Source organism: Mesoplodon densirostris, chromosome 6 (assembly GCF_025265405.1).
Source record: "Mesoplodon densirostris isolate mMesDen1 chromosome 6, mMesDen1 primary haplotype, whole genome shotgun sequence".
Classification (NCBI taxonomy): Eukaryota; Metazoa; Chordata; class Mammalia; order Artiodactyla; family Ziphiidae; genus Mesoplodon; species Mesoplodon densirostris.
Window position 1 is genome coordinate 115319338 of NC_082666.1, and position 16175 is coordinate 115335512.

Below are 16175 nucleotides of genomic sequence, written 5' to 3' on the forward strand. Positions count from 1 at the left end.
TCTTGAAATGCAGTCAGTGCATCACATCAAGTGGGGTGCACTGTCACCCCAGTTCGCACCTCCTAACCTAAGAGGTGAAGAGTCTGTATATTGTTTCCACCAGCCTGTTAGAAATGTAACGGCATCTTTTCCCATGCCCCTGAGCCCCCTCTGCTGTGTCTGTGACACGTTTCCCTCGCTCTGACAGACGGCAGGGCTGCCCATCCACCCATCGCAGTTGGGGGGTCCATCTTCTTAAGCTTCCCCAGGCTTTCAGGTGGAAGATGGTACCGCACTTTCATTGCCTTGTGCTTCCTGGCTTGCTGGCAGCTCAGGCATCCTTTCTTATCTGTGCTGCCGGATAGTTTTCTTCTTCTCTAACTTGCTATGCTTTGACCGTTTTCCTCCTGGAAATGCTTTATTACTCATTTGTACAAGCTTCTTGTATATTCAGGGATGGAAATGCCTCCTCTGTCATTGTGCAGGCATTTCCCCCACTTGGTCACTGTCGATCTCTGTCTCATTCTTCTGTGGACAAACGCTTCCCAGTGCCTTGTGTACTGGATCTGTCTATTTTTTCCCTTACTTGGCTTTGGGCTGTCTTGTCAGGTGAGGAGAGATTATCCCAAGACTGAAATTGTCACCCATACTTTCTGTTAGTGCAGCACGGTTCCGTTTTTAATATTTAAATCTTCGATCCACCTGGAGTGTGTTTCGATGGGTGCAATGAGGTAGAAATTCTGCTCCTTTCTTCCTGTTATCTGTTTATTGGATAGCCTGGTCCCCCGCTGCTTTGAAGGCGTCTTTGTTGATATTAAAGTTCTGCACGTGGCCTTCCAGTCCCTTCCGGAGCACATCCTGTGTTTGGTTCTCCCTGGCTGTTCTACGACCCTAGAGCCATCGGCATTGCGGTCTCCGTCCTATAGGAGAGTCAACTGAGGCTCCAAGATCTGGAGGCGCTCTCGAGGGTGTCAGAGGGTGCCAGGGCACCAGCGTCCAGACCTGGGACCAGGGGGTAGACCATGCATGTGCTCTCTCTGTCCCCCCAGAAGAGTGAGTCTGTAAATTAAATGGTCCCACAAAGATGTATTATGACTACAGAAGTTCAGACATTTTATGGTACTCTTTCTTTTCATTCAATTATAGAACTTAACATCCTTTAAATTTCTGGGCAAAAATGAAGACGGCAAAGGAAGGTGTCCCTTCGACCCAGCACAAAGCTACACGTCCGTCATGGTTGGTGAGTCCTGCTCTCAGGGTCTGTCCCTGGCTTAGCTCTGCTGGACCCCCAGGAGGTCCCGATCCTCCTCCTCCACAGGGGTCTCCCTCTGCTTCGTGCCCATATTCAGTATCCTCACAGAAGGTACGGGAGCCTCTCCACAGACCCGCTGGTACAAGCTTTCGAATTCATTGTTCAGTAGGATAACCAGCCACCTACACAGTCCTCAGGTTAGATTTGTAGGAAGAGATCATCTTATATCTGTCATTTGTGCAAATCATCTGCATTACTCGGTCACATTGAGTTAATGCTCCTGTTTGAGGGACGTTTGTGACTGAGCCATGACCTGCCTTGGAACGGCCTTGTACACCCAAGGCGAGCAGGCCAGGAGCCTTGTGTGCACCCACTGTTGTGTTTGTTACTTTACTGGAGGCAGGAGTTACTTGCGTTACTTATTGCCCCTAACAGTTTAGCATGGAGCCTAAAATTACCCACGTCAAAGAAACAAAACAGAAGACTCAGGAAGCAGAAACACGCGCCCAGAAGCAGGGCGATAGTCTCTCCGCTTCCTGGGAGGACTTGCGTTAGCTTGGGAGGAGAATGTGGTGCTGAGCATCTGTCCCCGGCACTGGTGTTGATTCCCTTTTCCTCTTTCTGCCTGAAGATGGAGAGCTTTATTCTGGGACGTCATATAACTTCTTGGGAAGCGAACCCATCATCTCCCGAAATTCTTCCCACAGTCCTCTGAGAACGGAGTATGCGATTCCTTGGCTTAACGGTAAGAAGCAGGTGGCATCATGGAAGGTGTGTTTCTGCTCGGGGTGGCTTCCTCGCCGGCAGAGCCCTCGCTCCAGTTCTCCTTTTGCCGTCTCCCAGCCTCACAGGAGGGCATCCGTGGCTCACCCTCCTGTGTCCCGGGGCTCGTGTCAGCCCCAGTGCAGTAGGGGCGCTTCTGGAACTGCTGGGGGCTCCACAGCCAGCATCCACGGGCTTCTTTGCTTTCTCCTCTGCTAAGAGAGCGCTCTTTCAAGCCTGCCTTTATCCCTTCTTGAAAACGGATCTGGGAGGCTCAGAATGCCGAGCTCAGGCTCGTTACATCAGCACGTGATATTATACCATAATCTCTGGACATCATGTGTCCATGTTGGATTCACGGTCCAGATGGCTCGCAGATGCTCACAGGGGACTTTTCTCGTGGGCATCGGCCAGCCAGCCAGAGCCTTGGGGCACCTGGATCTGGTGGTCAGCAGTTTGTCTCTTTTAGGCACATGCTGTTTATTAAACTGGCAAATGCATATCTTCTGGTGGGTCTCCAGGCTATGGTGGGATCTAGCTCCCTGGGGCCCCAGGCTGCCTGCCAGTTGGGAGGCCCAGCCCTCAGTTGTTGGGCTGGACCGAGAGGCTGTGCTGCAGAACCCCCATCCCGGGCATCTCCTTAGGCCAAGGAGGGCAAGATGGGCACCGTCATCATTCCCGGGCCCTGGCGTTTGTTTGGGGTGTGGCATGGGCACCCTCCCACATCCTCGATAGGGGGTGCCCGGGCCCTCGGTGTGCACAGGCATAACCAGAGCGTCTGTTCCCTGCAGAGCCCAGCTTCGTGTTTGCTGACGTGATAGAGAGCCCGGAGGGCGGGGACGACGGGGACGACAAGGTCTACTTCTTCTTCACGGAGGTGTCTGTGGAGTACGAGTTCGTCTTCAAGCTGATGATCCCAAGGGTAGCGAGGGTCTGCAAGGTGAGCCCAGCCCCACCCCTTCTCTTTGGTCCCAGCCCTCAGTGAGAGCGTGTCGCCCAGGCTCCACACTTCCTGCGAGATGTCCATTTCCCGACCACTTTATTTTCTTCCACGCTACAGATGTCAGTGCGGACGGGCCGAGGGCTCAGACCCCTGTCCTCCCTGCGGACCTCTCTGGAGACCGCAGGAGCACCTGCCCCGTGTGTGACAATGACTGTCCTCAGGGCTCTGCTGTTAACCCACCTCCCTCAAACCTCCCCCAGTTTATAAAAAGTTAGTTTTGCTGTACCGTGTTAACCAAATTCTGTTGGAATTGGGGTTTTTCCATTCCAACGTAAAGATGGGGAGGGGTGCGTTTTCACTGTGTCCAGAATAAGTGAGGGTACGTCGATTTCACGTTCTTCTGCATCCAGGTGTAAGAGTTTCAGTATTTCTCTCCAGACCGAGTCATGTCAGGGGTGTTTCACGATTGCTGCTTGGTGGTCAGTTCACTAAAAAAGTGTTTTGGAGAACCTGGCAGGACCAGAGCACCTCAGCAGATAACTTGGGGGCTGGAAGGGAGTGAAAATTTGATCTCCCACAAGGAGCGCCTTTTGGGGGAGACCACACTTATACACATTGGCCTGAGACGGATTGGGGAGCCTGTGCATGCACTAGCCCCTGGCTCTGCCAGTCACTCACGGACGGGTCGTGAGTCTGGATATGCACATAAGCCAAAGGGCCAAAGCAGTGAACATGTGCAAGGATGGCGGGGGTCTGCTGCGTGACACAGAGTGTGGGCAGAGTCGAACGGTTGTTCTAGCTGCAGTTGGGAGCCTGCTCGTCGAGAGGGCTTTGTTGGTTTGGTTTTGCGCTTCAATCGATGACCCGAGCTGACATGAAGGGAGTTGCTGGCGTCACTAGTCGTCTGCAGCCGGCTTTCCTTTTCAGCCTTGGCTTCCTTTCATTCAGGCAGAGCTGCTCTGGGCCCAAGTACATCACTTATCACCTGCTCACGGGGGAAGTCTGCCCTCCTCGTACCACGTGTGTCTTTGGGGTTACAGGGGGACCAGGGCGGCCTGAGGACCTTACAGAAGAAGTGGACCTCCTTCCTGAAGGCCAGGCTGATCTGCTCCCGGCCGGACAGCAACCTCGTCTTCAACGTGCTGCGAGACGTCTTTGTCCTCAGGTCTCCCGGCCTGAAGGAGCCCATGTTCTATGGGGTCTTCACCCCACAGCTGTGAGTGCCCGGGTGGGTGGGTGGGTGGGTTGGGGGTGTTTTCGCTGCACCCCCCACTTCAGGGCAGTCACGTTGCCCTTTCCTCCCCAGGAACAATGTGGGGCTGTCGGCCGTGTGCGCCTACAACCTGTCCACAGCCGAGGCGGTCTTCTCCCGTGGGAAGTACATGCAGAGCGCCACGGTGGAGCAGTCGCACACCAAGTGGGTGCGCTACAACGGGGCCGTGCCCACCCCGCGGCCCGGGGCGGTGAGTGGACCAGGCTCTCTCTCCACGGGGAGCGGGCGCCCACCCGGGACTGGGTAGGGCCGCGGGCACGCTCTCCTCTTCCTGGTTTTTTCTCATCGGTGTGTTGTGTAACAGCTGTGGCTACAAACTGCCCGAACAAGAAAGCTCTTCTGGCTGGCCCAACTGTTCTGTGGGATTAACATTGCGTAATAAAATTAGAGCTTTTTCATTTTCTGTTTCTTGCAGAGAAACACACGATTTCTTGGCAAAGGGATGAGCGATACTCTGCATTTGTTAATATGAGTCACATTTTTCTTTCTCCTAAGAGTAGTGAATTTTATGTAGAAATCAGTGTGGGTGTCTAGGCTGATGCGGCTGCATCCATTTATTATGTGACTGGTGAGCTGGGCCGTGTACATGGCCCATGGGTGGGGTTGTGACCTGGGAGAGTGGCCTGGTGCTTGGAGCTCACTCCCCCAGGATGGTCCCCCTCTCGGGGGTACGTCTCTGCTAACACAGGTCAGTTCCTTTCATGCGTATCTCTAAGCAAAAGGTGTTCACCTGTGGTTGTGAATCTTGGTTTACGCACATCAAGAACTAGGACACGAAAAAGAATCCTTTGCGCTCTTGACCTTTATGCTATTTATTTTTAGAATTGGACTATTTTTAGCCACTTTTAGAGGCTTCTCTTCTGGGAGAGCTGTGGAATGCTAAGTGTGTATTTTTCAATTTCAAAAGTGTGATATGCTTCTTTCATTTATGAATGGATGAAAATTACTTCATTGACTATGTATCACGAGACACACTTGTGTCTTGTGGACAGAAAGACAGTTGCATTTCCTTCCTGCTTTATAACTGTGTCTTCAGATTCCTGAGGAAAGGTCACCTCAGCGTTTCCACTTTTTCGAGAAATCCACCATGTAGTCCTAAGTTCTTCACCTCGGGGAAGCCTCCCCTCTTGTGCGGAGCGCGCGCCACGTGCCCGTGCACCCCGCGGTAACGGGTGGTCTGTTCCCTTCAGTGCATCAACCGGGAGGCGCGTGCGGCCAACTTCTCCAGCTCCCTCAACCTCCCAGACAAGACTCTGCAGTTTGTCAAAGACCACCCTCTGATGGATGACTCCGTGACCCCGATAGACAACAGGCCCCGGCTGATCAAGAGTGACGTGAACTACACGCAGATCGTGGTGGACAGGACCCGGGCCCTGGACGGGACGGTCCATGATGTCATGTTCGTCACCACAGGTGGGTCCCGGGCCCTGGGTAAGAACATGGGTGAGTCCAGCTCATTTCTGCTGCCTGGAGCCAGCATCTCCCCCAGATGCCTGAGTGGTTTGTTACGGCACGGAAGGGTTTCTGAGAAGTCACCACACCCGGGTGGCTTCAGATCTCTGTGACCATCAGAACACCTGGGGCGCTGGTTAAAAATGCGAGTCCTGGCCCAGATCTAGAAATTCCGGTGTGGTAGGTCTGGGCAGTGCGAAGCGAGGCTGGTGAGAGCCGGCACACGGGCACGTCCTGCCTCCCTGCCTGACACCTGTCCTGACCTGCCGTGGGAGACACACCTTTCCTGGTGGTCCGTAGACTCTGACACAAGTCTTCTGGAACAGTCTTGGCAGCCAGGCACAGCAGCAGCTGGCGGGCTCTGTGGTCAGCTCTGGGTGCTGCCCAGCCACCAGCCTCCCCTACCTGGGGCTCCTGGCACAAGGATGGCACCCTCAGAGGCCAGTGCAGCCCAAGAACCACGTCACGTTTGTTTGGAGGACACGGTGTCCAGTACTCTGATGAGGGGTACTGAAGTCAACAAAGGGCTGTTTATTTTTCAGATAAAAATGGGATGACCCATGTCAGTCCGGTTGTTTATTTTGCTGATGGCTTTTCCTTTTCTGTGTCTGATGCAAAAACATCTGTTTCTAAGCCTCCTACTGGGGGAAGGAATGGGAGGCAGAAGAGTGACCGTTGGCTGCGTGGCTGACGGTGCCAGCACCGTCCTCTCCCCCTGGGGAGTAAGTAACCTGCAGCTTTGACCTTGCAGACCGGGGCGCCCTGCACAAAGCCATCAGCCTTGAGAACAACATCCACATCATCGAGGAGACACAGCTCTTCCAGGACTTCGAGCCTGTCCAGACCCTGCTGCTGTCCTCCAAGAAGGTAAAGTGACTGGGTTGGCCGGCTGGATGGCCCCACGTCTCGGTGACCATAGGCTGGGCCGGGCTGGGCCAGGCAGGCCCCGTCGTCCATCTGGCCTAGAGGAGCTGACCTTCAGGCTCTTATGGAAAGTTCTTCCATGAGCTGTGGGGTATGGGGTGGAGGGAAGGCAAACCGTGTCCTAAAAGCTGCAGAACCTCACTGAGTTGTTGGGACCAATGTACAATGCCATCGGGGGGCTCACTGGCCTGTGAAAACACTTCTTGTGCCGGAACTTGGTGAGGGTTAAGACCCAGTCAGTGGGGGTGCCCTCCGTGCAGCTTCCTCATCTGCACAGAAAAGCGTCCTCTGAGTAACGACGCGCCGTGTCTGTAAAGCCCCGTTTCATGAGGCGCTGCCTCTTTCACCAGGGCCGGCCCACTTTGTCTGTAAAGGGCCAAGAGTGAATGTTGGAGGCTCTGATGCCCGTGCTGTTGCAGTTTGAGAGCAGCCGTGGGCAGTCCGGAAGCAAGTGAGCCCTGTTATGACCTACCAAAGCCTCATGTACAGGCACTGAGCTTTGCAGTGCGTGGAATTTTCATATGTCACAAAATATTATTATTTTGATTTTTCTTCAACCGTTTGAAAATGTGAGACCCACTCTTAGTTGATGGGCTGTATAGAAACAGCCAGCGGGCTGGATTTGCCCTGTGGTCCACAGGCTGTCCCCTGCTGTACATCCAAAGTGGCTTTTGGGAAGTGTGCCGCCCGATTTACAGCCGGGGTGGGGAGTGAAGAGCAGAGCTCAGGCCGGGCACCGGGTGACCTCGTCCACGTCCTGGCTCCAGGTGCGTGACTGTGAACCTGGGTGGGCCAGTCCTGCCTCGGTTTCCTCATCTATACGGTGAGGGACGGCAGCCCCTGGGACTGTCCCGGACCTGCCCTGTGACTCCGCATGCTGTGAACCCTGGGCCGACAGGCTCTAATCAGCATCAGAAATTGGTAGCCTGGCCATGCATCGAGTTCCCCTCCACTGCAGGCCCACCCATCGCTTGGCCGCTTCCACCTGCACCCTGTTTGTAAAGCCTTGCTTGGGAGCACCAAGCCAGGCTGTCCTTGCTCCGTATGGCGTCGCCCTGTTGCTGAGATTTTCCCTTTTGACCCGGGACGCTCCTGGGCCATCCTCTCTTCACGCTGGAAAGAGGCTGTTCCTCCAGCCCTTCAGGGCATCCTCCCTGCCCTGGCTCTGGGCTGGGGCCTCCACCCGGCTCGTGGGGCCCAGGCTCACTCCTCCCTGGGCTGTGGGCAGTAGGAAGGGGGTCCCGATAGCCAGGTGAGAAAGAAAAGAAGGCAACCTCTCGGTCAGGCGCGTATTTTCAAACTCCACACACGGTCTTTCGTCCTCTCCCTATCGTCATGAGCTTGAGGAGTTGGATCTGGTTTTCAGACTCCCGTAGCAGGGTCACCTCCCCTCTTGGCCGCCGCAGTGTGTGTTTTCTCGCTCCAGTTCTAAACGGGAAGGAAGACGAAATAGCCTAATGGGGTTAGGCTACCAGACATCTGTACCTCTCGGGTGGGTGCTTTGGGCCCCCTTTCCCCTGGGCCCACCTGCATCGTTGTTGAAACAGGGAAGCCTAGGAGCCCTTCTGACCATTGCCACGTTGCTCAGGTGCTTCAGCCCGGCTGGGGCAAGCACCCTCAAAGCCTCCAGATGGTCTAGTACTCATCAGAACCAAGGCCAGGCCCCCAGTGCAGACGTGTGATGAGAACAGAGCTCGGCTTTGCCCCACGACATCATTCACAGACCCAGCTGGCCCTTCCATCCCGAACCCAAGTCTTCCAGGGCGTGTGGGTGCTAATCCCATGGGAGGGATGGGGGAAGGAGAAGGGAGGGAGGGGGCAGGACCACCTGTGGGAGGTCCGGCAGGTCAGTCCTGTGCTCACCTGCCTGAGGTCAGGATTGGTCATGTGGCCGGGGGCTAGCCATGCAGGGAGCCTGGCACCCCGGGCAGTGAATTGCCTGTTCCCACAGGAGACTCCACTGTGCTGGGATGCGGCTCGCTGCCCATGGGGTCCCACACCTTCTCCTGGGCTAGTGGGAGGCTAGGGTGGCTTCAGAGTGCTGTCCGTGCTGCCGTGGCAGCAGGCAGCGGCTGTTCGGGGTAAAAAGACACCTGCTCCCCCATCCCCATTCCCCACCCGCAGCCTCTTCTGGGTCGATCATGCCTGGCTCTCGTTGCAGGAAACTGACGAGCAGCTGCCACAGGGCTGGGGGAGCACAGGTAGGGCTGCCAGGGAGGGGGGTCCCTTGTCACTACCTGCCCTCCCCTGACAAGTGCATTTGTTTTTTGTTTTTATTGTGGTAAGTGTACATCATATAAATTGTACCACGTTCATTATTTTTGAGTGTACACTTGAGCACCATTAAGTGCATTCACATAGTGCAACCCTCATCCCCACCCATCTCCAGAACTTCTTCATCTTACAAAACTGAAACCCCAGACCCATTAGACACTGACTCCCCCCTCTCTCCCATTCCCCAGCCCCTGGCACCCACCATTCTCCTTCCCGTCTGTGTGTGTTTGACTGCTCTAAGAACCTCGTGTTGATATAAGTGGAATCCTACAACATTTGTCCTTTTGTGAGTAGCTTATTTCACTCAGCATGATGTCTTAAAGGTTCATCCATGTTCACCCTTGCTTTTCAGGCCTGAATAGTATTCCATCCCATGCACCCACCACGTCTGGTTTATTCACCCACTGGTGGACACTTGGGTTGTCTCTCCCCCTGCCGCATGAACAGCCGTGTTCTCCAGCCTCTTGTGCGTACATGGCAGGCATGCTCTGGGCCCATGGAGCAGGCTGAGTGTGGTTTTCCCAGGGACGCTCTTTGATGGTGAGGTGCCACCTGTACAGCAAAGGTGGGAGCTCCTCCAGCTCTGGCCATGTCCACCCACGATCACCCACCTGTGTACACAGAGACCGAGATGTGACTGAGAGAGCCCGGTGCTGCAGCTGAGGGCACGGCCACCCAGAGGGTGGGGACCCGCAAGGGGGCCAGCAGGAGGGCACCTGGGCACGTGCGTGCTCAGCAGATCTCACAGGTGCCGGGTGGTACCCGGCCATCTTGTTTTCTCTCACAGAAGAGCTGGGGTGAATAGTACAGGGGTCCTGCAGCCCTTCCCCAGCGCGCCTGTCTAACCGAGGAGGCCTGCTGGCGCAGCGCCTGCACTCACCTCCACACGCCCAATCCCCGCGTTCCCACGACCTGCTTTTTGACTCCAGGGCCCCCCGTGGCCTCCCTCGGTGTCTGTCTGACGGCTTCCGTTTGCCCTCATCTTGGTGACCTTCACACATCTGGAGAGAACTGATGGGCGTTTGGTGGAACACCCCTCGGTTTGGGCGTATCTGATGTTTTTCTCGTGTTGAAGTCGGGGTTGAGCGTTTGACAGTTGACCACTGTCTCGGAGACACGGATTCAATGACTTCTCAGAGTTACTTGGTTTCTCCTTCCACGTTGTCCCCACACCCTGTGGTCCGTGGATCCAGTCCACCTGGGGGGCGGGGAGCTAAGCCCCAGCTCCTGGAAGGAGGAGTTGAAGAGCTCGGGGGCCGTGTTCAGCCCCCGCGGCGGCTGACACTTATTTGTGGGTGACCTTGCTACACCGACACCCGGCTGCCTCTCGCCCACTGACTTGCATGTCCACCCGTGGGCCTTGCCTGCAGCGCTTGCTGCCGTGGGATCTCAAGCCACTTTTCTGTCCCCTTCCCGTCCACATTCGTTGGAATCGGGGAGGCCCTGCCCTGTTGGGGAGCGAGGGCTGGAAGCCGAGCAGGCTGTGGTGCGAGGAAGATGCAGGGGTCCTGTGGGGCTCCCCAGGCCACCTGCTCCGCTCTGCATGAGCGTCCGAGCCCTCTCCAGGGCCCCTACGTAGGACCCCACTGAAGTTGCCCACTTGGCCGGTCTCCCCAGGAAATTTTTCCTCACCTCTGAGCCACGTGATCCCAACTGTGATACAGGGTGTCGTCCTGATTCCTTCTTACGACTATGGGCTCACCTGGCCTCATCTGCCCAGGTCTCTGCCGACATGGATAGGCCGGCACTGGGCCTGATTCTCTTTGCCACCTGCCATCACAGTTTGACTCTGTTGCACAGGGGACTGCCCTGTCTCGGCTGTGCTCACACACAGTGGGTCTGTGACCCCTGGGCCTTCAAGGCACCACAGGCCAGGAGATCTGGGGCAACGCCAGGGCCTTTGCACTCCAGCCAGACTCTGAAATTAATTCAGAACATGTCCTCAGAGGATAGATCTGTGTTTAAAATACTAAGTAAGCTCTGTGTCAACTTGGGAATCTTTGGGCATTAATCAGCGACCTTTCTAGAGCGTCAGGGTGAGACCGAGGCTCATCAGCAAAGGAGAGAGAAAATGCCGTATGTGAATTGCCAGCCCTGGGTCTGCTGCTGGGCTTCAGGTGGACTCCTTGGGGGAGCCCTCGTTCTAGCTGAGTTCCGTGAGAAAATCAGCCTGCCCCAACTGCCCGTGCGCCCGGCTCCCTGCCAGTGCCGCGGGCGCCGGCGGCATCAGCCTGCGGGTGGAGACGTCCCAGGCCCAGCATTCCAGAACACGGAGGAGCCCGCTTTGCTCTCTGCTTCTGAGCGTGGCTGTCCATTTCCCCAGCCGCGTTCATTTCTCGTAAACATAGATGCGTGAGAAACGAATACCTCCTCACTTGTTGAACTCTGTTTACTAGAGCTCTGTTCACTCTCCACCTGTGTTCACTGCGGCCCCGCTGGATTCCCACACTGACACGGGCCGTCTGTGTGCTGGTGCTCACGTGTTGCAGGCACGAGACGGGCTTTGGAGGCTGTGCCCTTTGGCCTCTGGTCTGGTGAGGCTGGGAGGGCAGTCGGGAGTGTCAGGCTAGCGGGTCTTCTTACACACAGAGCGGGCAGAGGAGGTGCAGAGATGCGCTGCTGGTGGGTAGGATGAGGGTGGGTGCTCGGACGGGGGAGGGGAGGCATTTGGACCAAGGCCCAGCATGCTCTGAGTTAGCCCGTGGATGCCGCCCAAAATCCACCCGTCTGTCACGACGCTGCAGATCTGTCTTGGATCTAACCTGGCCTCGTTCCACTTCCTCCTCCAGAAGCTCGGGGCGATGCTTTGTCATCACTGCCCATGAGCTAGACAAGCACCGGGCGCGTTGAGGGCCGCCCCCACCCAGTGCCCACCGTTCTCATCTGTTTCCCACCCACAGGGCAGGAGGTTTGTCTATGCCGGTTCCAACTCGGGCGTGGTGCAGGCCCCCGTGGCCTTCTGCGGAAAACACGGCACCTGCGAGGACTGCGTGCTGGCCCGGGATCCCTACTGCGCCTGGAGCCCCGCCACGGTCGCCTGCATCGCCCTGCACCAGACCGACGGCCCCAGCAGGTACCGGCCCCCCTGCATGCAGGCGCTCCGCCCAGCCCCATGGCGTCAAGTGCGTGCACTGTGTAACCTGTGCCCGGTTGTCTTGCAGGGGGTTGATTCAGGAAATGAGCGGGGATGCGTCCGCCTGCCCCGGTAAGTTGCTCCTCCTCGCTGCCTTCTCTTCAGGGACGGCCAGGTCACGTCACCATTTCATGATGCTTTGCTGGTGTGGCATTTCATACATTTTGTTTTTCTTTCTCTACTCGGAACAGAGGTCAAGTAATCTCGTGGCAGACCCCATGATGTTTCTCTGTCCCTTTTATCACAGAGCAGGATGTTGAAGCCACGCAGAGTGTATTTGTTTACTGGAAGGCACTCTCCATCCCAAACTGTGACGTCTGCGCTTGAGATGCATCCTCTCTCTTCTGCTTAGCTTGGGGCGCGTTAAACAAAACCTACACCTCTTGTGAACAGGAGGGAGGAACTCATGAGAGATTAGTCCCCGTTCCCCTCGGGGGATCCCACCCCTGCCAGGAGGTCAGGCATGTCCCACCTGAAGGCAGGCGTGCCCTGGGCCCCTACCCTCCCATCCCTAACCCGCTCGCTAGCTGTCATCAGTTAAGACAGGTTTAGGAGGAGGGTGCCAAGGCCCACCGAACGGCTAGCACACCCGGCGGCCGCTAGCAGAAGCCCCGTTGTTTGATTCAGCGCCGCCACCAGAAGGCACAGCTGACCGCTTCCCAGCCTCCCCGGCCTGGGGAGTTTTCTCCTGGGAAATCAGGGTGCAAAACAAGATTTCTTCTGCTCAGAGTTGGCTTCAATTTCTTTGTCCCCAAGGGCTGCCATTGGGGTCTTAATCTTTGCTTTTCCGTCACGCATGTCTTTATCTCCTTGCCGTTCTGGAAGATTCCATGTTGCTCCACAGGGTGAAACTCTTGTGTCCTCTTGTGCGTGTTAACCTAGTTTTGAAGGAAGTATCGAGCAGGGTTGTTGATGCTGTGCACGTTTATTTTGATGTTCCAGATAAAATTAAAGAAAGTTACCTGCAGCATTTTTTCAAGCATGGTGGCACAGCAGAACTCAAATGCTCCCAAAAGTCCAACCTGGCCCGGGTGGTGTGGAAGTTCCAGAATGGCGTGCTCAAGGCCGAAAGCCCCAAGTACAGCCTGGTGGGCAGGAAGAACTTGCTCATCTTCAACCTGTCGGAAGGAGACAGTGGGGTGTACCAGTGCCTGTCTGAGGAGAGGGTCAAGAACAAGACAGTGCTGCAGGTGGTGGCCAAGCACGTTCTGCAGGTCAAGGTGGTCCCTCGAACTCCAGTGGCCTCCACCTCGCCGGTCACACGGACAGAAGGGAGTAGGATCACCTCCAAAGCATCAGCGGGGCCCACCCAAGGCTCCTTTGCCCAGACCCCAGCCGTGCAGGTCACCACTCCCAGTGCTATCGCCCTGCCCTCCAGCCCCGAGGGGCCCACCAGCATGTCCTGTGAACCAAAGATTGTCATCGACACGGTCCCCCAGGTCCACTCGGAGAAGACAATGTATCTCAAGACCAGTGACAACCGCCTCCTCATGTTTCTCTTCCTCTTCTTCTTTGTCCTCTTCCTCTGCCTTTTCACCTACAACTGCTATAAGGGCTACCTGCCCGGACAGTGTCTGAAGTTCCGCTCGGCCATGCTCCTCGGGAAGAAGCAGCCCACGTCGGACTTCTCGGATTGCGAACAGAGCGTGAAGGAGACGCTGGTGGAGCAGGGCAGCTTCTCCCAGCAGAACGGGGGGCAGCCCAAGCCGGCCCTGGACACCGGCTATGAGACAGAACAGGACACCATGGCCAGCAGGCTGCCCACTGACCGGGAGGACTCGCAGAAGATCGACGAGCTCCCGGTCAGGGACCGGCCATTCGACGTCAAGTGCGAGCTGAAGTTCGCCGACTCGGACGCAGACGGGGACTGAGGCGCCCGCTGCTCCCCGGGAGGTCTTCGTGTTGCCAGTTCAGTCCCCCGTCCAGTGCTGCGTAGGTAGCCGTGGTCAGCGAACCTCAGTCTTCTGTGTCTTTTCTCTTGGGTCGCGCTTGTGACTTGGTTTCTCTTTGTCCTTTCGGAAAACGGCGAGCATCGCGGCCGGCCTGCTGGTCGGTGGGGCCCTTGGAGTCATGCCTGCAGGCTCGCCCGAGGCCGCTCTGGCGGGAAGACGGCCGGGCCGCCACCGGCCAAGGAAGAGTTGGGCCGTGAGCGTCCCCTCCTTGTAGCAGCCACTGAAAGAGAATTGAATTCCAGATTGGAAATGACGTTTTAGTTTATCAGATTGGTAACTTATTGCTTGTTGTCCAGGTTGGCACGAACCTTTTCTTCCACAGAATTACTTTTTAGGATTTTTGCTTTAATTATGTTGGCGTGTTGGGTCGTTCATTTTTTAAATTACTAAAGCAGATGTTTTAATATTTGGAAGATGTACATCTTCTGGATTTTGTTGTATATTAGGGTAAAGGTATGGCTTATGTTGCTTAAGATTCTCAGGGATAATCTTACTTTTGCTAAATGCATTCTTTTCTGCTTTTAGAAATGTAGACAAAACCATGTCTTGAGCACGTCCTTTTTTTTTTTTTTTTTTTTTTTTTAATTTTGTTCCTTAAGGGAAGCATCGTTTTCAGAGAGACTTTTTTTCTGTACCTTTTTTTTTTTTACTCTTGTTTTAACTCTTCTGAGGAGAAGGCTGTGGAGGACTGTCCCACGACACCGGGCAGGGTTTGGAGGGACGGATGTGGCCCCCAGCGTGCTCTGGGTGGAGCCGGGCCGGCCCAGAGTTGAGAGGACGAGTGAGTTACAATCCAGTGCCCACGGCCACTGGTCAAAACCTGCTGCCCACACAGAACGTTCACCGGGACGTCTTGGTCATCTGAACATCTCCTTTTTCTTTTTGCTTCCATCTCATGCCCTCTGCCCGCCCAGACTCTACCCTTGGCCTCACCGAGCTGTCCACAACTGGAAGGGAGCAGAACGGCCGGGGACAGCCAGGCTGCTGGTGAGCACAGCGCCCCTCCCACCAATGCCGCCGCCACGGACCTGCCAGGCCTGGCGCCCTCTTTCAAGGTGCAAGTGGGCGGCACAGTCTAACCATCACCGACGTCACGCTCCACATTTCCTGCTTTCCGGACACCCACGTAGAGGAGCCTTTCTTTCCATGGCAAAGAGCAATAAACTCTGAGTGTGTGTGTGGCCTGTGTGGACAGTGTCATCTTCCAGCATGATGGGCTTCGACCGTTTTGGTGTAAACATTTGTGTTTTATAAGATTTACTTTGTTTTTATTTTTCTACTTTGAATTGTATACGTTCGGAAAGTAACCGAATAAACAGAAGCTTATATCCTCGACGCGGGCGCATGGTTCCCTGTGGCTCTCCCGCCGCCGCCTCCCCGCGCGGCCTGGGCCCCTTTCTTTCTTGCACTTTGTGCCCCTTCTGTGGCATGCGGTGTGTTCCTGATGACCTCTGCCTCAGAGCCCTCTCTCTTTTCTGTCCTCTGTCTCGCAGCCTCATCTCCTCTGCCCTTTCCTCCTCCGGGGTCCTCTTCCCTGTCCTGTCTGGTCCCTGACTCATCTTCCTCTCCCCGAAGCCCCTGGCCGGCCTCGGGCCCGGGGCCTGACAGCCGCCTGCAGGTCACCTTGCTGCCGCCCTTGCTCAGCGACCAGGCCCAGCACGTGCATGCCCTGGGGACCTTCCACCTCTTCTGCCACGCCACAGGTGAGCGGGGCACCTGTCAAGGTGGGGGGCGGGCAGTGGGGGCCTCCTCCACGAGCACGGCCTTCCTGGCTGCACCTCTCCCGTGGTCCCCAGCGACACTAAACTGTTACCCCGAGGCTGTTCCAGTGGACAGCAGGGCCCGACCCGTGTTTCCTCAAAGAGCCAAACTTCTTTGGCTTCTCCGGCCATGGTTTCTGTTGCAACTACTCAGCTGTTGCCTTGTAGCTTGAAAGCTGCCGCTGCGCGAGCACCAAAGTTCACTTACAAATGGCAGCTTGCCGATTGCTGGTATATAGGGTTACTTCGTCGTCGGCTAACAATTTGGGTTTGATGTATGTGGCGTTTGGAGATTTAAAACATGAACCGTAGTGTCTCCAGAATGGGAATTGTTTTAACAACTTGCTTCAAGATGTTTAAATGCAGAAAAGATTGGGAGTCTGGCATGCCCCCTCGGATGTAGGAGGCGTTGGCACCGTGTTGGATGGTATTGGGATGGGGCGTCAGCCAAACCCACATTCCGAGTCTGTC

At 55.8% G+C, this 16175-nt stretch overlaps 1 protein-coding gene across 3 annotated transcripts in view; it reads left to right on the forward strand.

Annotated features, from left to right (window-relative positions):
• The window catches only part of SEMA4D (semaphorin 4D), a 109102-nt gene extending 94682 nt beyond the window's left edge, over positions 1 to 14420 (forward strand). For all 3 annotated transcript variants that reach the window (XM_060101278.1, XM_060101280.1, XM_060101279.1), the window contains 10 exons: positions 1126 to 1219; positions 1863 to 1976; positions 2785 to 2933; positions 3977 to 4152; positions 4243 to 4399; positions 5400 to 5622; positions 6413 to 6528; positions 11760 to 11932; positions 12021 to 12064; positions 12935 to 14420. In XM_060101278.1, the coding sequence (XP_059957261.1) occupies positions 1126 to 1219; positions 1863 to 1976; positions 2785 to 2933; positions 3977 to 4152; positions 4243 to 4399; positions 5400 to 5622; positions 6413 to 6528; positions 11760 to 11932; positions 12021 to 12064; positions 12935 to 13863 (2175 nt within the window). In that variant the 3' untranslated portion in view covers positions 13864 to 14420. The remainder of the gene's footprint in view (positions 1 to 1125; positions 1220 to 1862; positions 1977 to 2784; positions 2934 to 3976; positions 4153 to 4242; positions 4400 to 5399; positions 5623 to 6412; positions 6529 to 11759; positions 11933 to 12020; positions 12065 to 12934) is intronic.
• The last annotated feature ends 1755 nt before the right edge of the window (positions 14421 to 16175 follow it).